This window comes from Caenorhabditis briggsae (assembly GCF_000004555.2).
Source record: "Caenorhabditis briggsae complete genome, chrII, whole genome shotgun sequence".
NCBI lineage: Eukaryota > Metazoa > Nematoda > Chromadorea > Rhabditida > Rhabditidae > Caenorhabditis > Caenorhabditis briggsae.
This window is the reverse complement of record NC_013486.2, coordinates 12,897,672-12,901,090: the sequence shown is the minus strand read 5'-3', so window position 1 is coordinate 12,901,090 and position 3,419 is coordinate 12,897,672. Positions and strand designations below refer to the sequence as shown.

At 37.7% G+C, this 3,419-nt stretch overlaps 1 protein-coding gene across 1 annotated transcript in view; it reads left to right on the top strand.

The window, feature by feature from the left end:
• Positions 1-401: 401 nt before the first annotated feature.
• CBG19535 overlaps positions 402-3,419 on the top strand; it is a gene marked incomplete at both ends in the record, with an annotated part of 3,894 nt that continues 876 nt past the window's right edge. Inside the window, 6 exons of the mRNA XM_045242839.1 lie at positions 402-560; positions 610-784; positions 1,170-1,297; positions 1,637-1,775; positions 2,361-2,547; positions 2,597-3,063. Coding sequence (XP_045096803.1) covers positions 402-560; positions 610-784; positions 1,170-1,297; positions 1,637-1,775; positions 2,361-2,547; positions 2,597-3,063 — 1,255 coding nt within the window. The remainder of the gene's footprint in view (positions 561-609; positions 785-1,169; positions 1,298-1,636; positions 1,776-2,360; positions 2,548-2,596; positions 3,064-3,419) is intronic.

Sequence of the window (3,419 nt, the reverse complement as noted above, 5' to 3'; positions counted from 1 at the left end):
CTAAATATTTTTTATGTAGATCACAAAACATTTTCAACAGAGCCCGCCAAAAACATCCCTCACAAAAGGGATTTTCTAATTTCATCGATTTCTGTCAATTTTGCAAATCTCCATATCGAAATTTTCGAGAACACCTTTTTTCCGTTTTTTTAATAGCAACGGTCTTGAGTGCCCTTTTGCAAAATACTGGCTGCCTGTCTGCACTCTCTTCATGCCCAATACTATTTTGTTTAATGTGTTTTTGAAGAAAAAAAAGCTGTGTGAGAACAAGGAAATTGAAGAGACGACAGAGATTTAAAATATGGTTTCTGTCGAATCGATTATTTGGATTTTCTTTCTTTGCCGTCTGTATTTTCTCCTCTGTAGATTGACATCTTCTTTATTGAATTCCAATTTTTCAGATGAGTCACGAGGAGTTGACGTACACAACTTTGGAAAAGTCTCCGTTATGCACCATAAATCCATACAATCAGGACACCAATACTCCGACAGATGGAATGATTGTGAAATTGGAATTTGATGAACCGGATGAAAAGTGGTCACATAATCCAAGCAACTTGGTAGGCTTATTTCTTTTTCTGAGAGATTTTCAAGAAATCAATTTTCCAGCAATACATCAAGCAAGAATCGCCATCAGAGAATTGCATGTCCAACGAACTAGCGCCTGCTGCTCAGAACAATACCGTCCACGGGGAACCCCATCAGAGCTACTTGAACAGTGTGATCATCTATAAACAGCAGTTCGCCAACTCCAGAGAAAACACATCGTACCCAGCGGCTAGTGGTAAGAATTCAAAGTTATAATTTTTTCTGAATGCCATAAAAACCCCATGGACCTTGTAGAATCCAATATAAACAATTTCATTTCCGTAAACTCTGTAAAAAAAGGGCCCCTGACTTTGAACAAATTTATCTCGATTCCTTCAAACGATGTAAAAAATTGGCCTACTGGTAAAATCTTAGAAATTTCATAAAAAGCATTTTATCAGTGTAAAAATTTTCGATATCTTTTATATGAACCGAGAGATATGAGCTCGAAGTTAGAGGTGCGGCTGGCCTTCTATTAGAGTGTTTACGGTAGTTTTTCTTGTTTTCGACGGTGCTCGTTTTTGGTTTCAACAGGACCTGCGGAATTCTAGGACCCTGAGAAACACAGTATTCCTTTTCAGCTTTATGCGGACCATATCCATATGTCGGCTTGGTTAACAAAATTCAACAGAAAAGTGAGATCTGTAAAGTTTGTGGAGACAAAGCCAGTGGGCTTCATTATGGAGTGATGTCGTGTGAAGGTTGTAAGGTGAGGAATAGTTAAAAGTCTGAAATTTTGTCTCAAATGAAACATTACAATGTTTTCTTTTTTGTGAAAAAAAAATGATAACGAGCTTTACCGTAAAACCTGAATAGGAAGGAACATCTCACTTTTCTCGGTTCCTGTTAAAGAAATCAAAAATGTGTCAACTGATAAATTGTTTATTATAATATTTCAAACATTTTATCAGTGGACACTGTTTTGATATCTTTCCTAGGTGCCGAGATCATTCAGCTCAAACTTGAGAATGCTTGGGCTCTTATTCTTATTTGTATTTTTGGAAAATTAAGTGTTTAATTAACAGTTAGGCTAATTAGTTTTTTTCAGGGATTCTTCCGTCGAATGAAAAGCCGTGAAACTGATTACGAATGTCGCAGAGTGAAATCATGTGAAATAAGCCGTGAGAACCGTATATGCCAGTATTGTCGATACCAAAAATGTCTCCAAGTTGGGATGACAAGAGATAGTGAGTTTTTTTTCCCATACTGTCACGTTTGAGCGTAATTATCTCGGTACTGGTACAGGATATCAAAAATTTGTCAACTGATAAAATGTTTGGGATATCATGATAAACAATTTACCAGTTGATAACTTTTTGATATCTTTGACCAGTACTGAGATAAATTGGCTCAAAGTTAAAAGCATAGTTGCAAGCGCGCCGGGCCGGGCAGATGGCGGGTCGGCTGATAACTTTTTCCCTAGAACAAGATATTCAGACGGTTTCGGTACCACATGATAGATCTCAACAGGGCCCATCACGCCTATATCATTCGAGCCGGATCCCGGTCCAATAACATGTCGAAAAATGTGTTTGAATGACAATTTTTGACCATTTTGACAAAAAGCAGATTTTTTATCATTCAAAGACATTTTTCGGCATATTATCGGACCGAAATCCGGCTCAAATGATATAGACGTGGTGGGCCCTGTCGAAACCTATCATTTGGTATCAAACCGTCTGAATATCTCGTTTTAGAAACAAGTTATCAGCCGGCCCGCCACCTGCAAGGGGCCGGCCCGCTTGCAACTATGGTTAAAAGTATACTTTCAGCCCTTCATGTGGCACGAAGACAAAGATATGTTGCTTCAAAAAAACTCCTACCCGCGGCGGATCTTGAATTTCTTGAAAAAGCCAATAAAATCGTTGTTCTCCACATGAACACCTGCAATTATAAGACTGAAACAGTGAAGAAATTGGCAAAAAAGGAAATCGGATTGGCATTCGGAACAGACGACAGGTTGAATAGACTCAGCGCTTGGAAATTCTATTTGCCATTCATGGATAAGGAAATTCAAAATGCAATCTGTTTTGTTCGAGATCTTCCAGAAATGGGATTCATTTCAAGTGTTGAAAAAACTGCAATTCTTAAAAATAACATTTTTTGGAATCTATCTGATTCGCATCATTCGTTCATTGTCTATTGATGGAATGATTCTGCAAGATGGTCGTTTTATCAACATGAAAATTCTTCGACTTCTTTTGGGAGACGTTGCCACGGAGATGACCGCTTTGGGAGACTACTGTAGTCGTAGTGAAGCTGACGATAGTGCTTATGGACTATTGGCTGCACTTGTTTTGGTCCAACAGCTTCCATTGGATTATCAAAATGAACTGTCGCTTGAAACTGTAACTGGAATGGTGGAGACTCAAGAATATCTTCGAATTTCAATGCAAAAAAATATGCAGTTTCGAAAAAATAAGGAAATTACTTTGAAACAGTTGAACAATGTGCTTGTTGGTGTCAATAATATCAGTGAGTTTTTTTTTAAATTATCGATTCGTGAAACTTGAATTAGAAGGGCTTTAAGCCAATTTATCTCTATTTCTATGCAAGATATAGAAAACTGTAAACTGATAAATTATTTATCATCAAATCACCAATATTTTATCAGTTGACAAATTCTTGGTATTTCTTACAGGAGCCGAGTACATAGTTTCAAATTAAACAAACGATGAAAATGCTGTATTTTAGCCGAACCACTCCGAAATACATTTTAGCATACGTGTAATCCGGGCCTTTTGCCGGGCCTTCGCGGGCCCTGCCAAAACTTCTTTCAGAATCAATGTTTGCGAACCAACTCAATCAGGTATGATAGAACTCCACGTGTA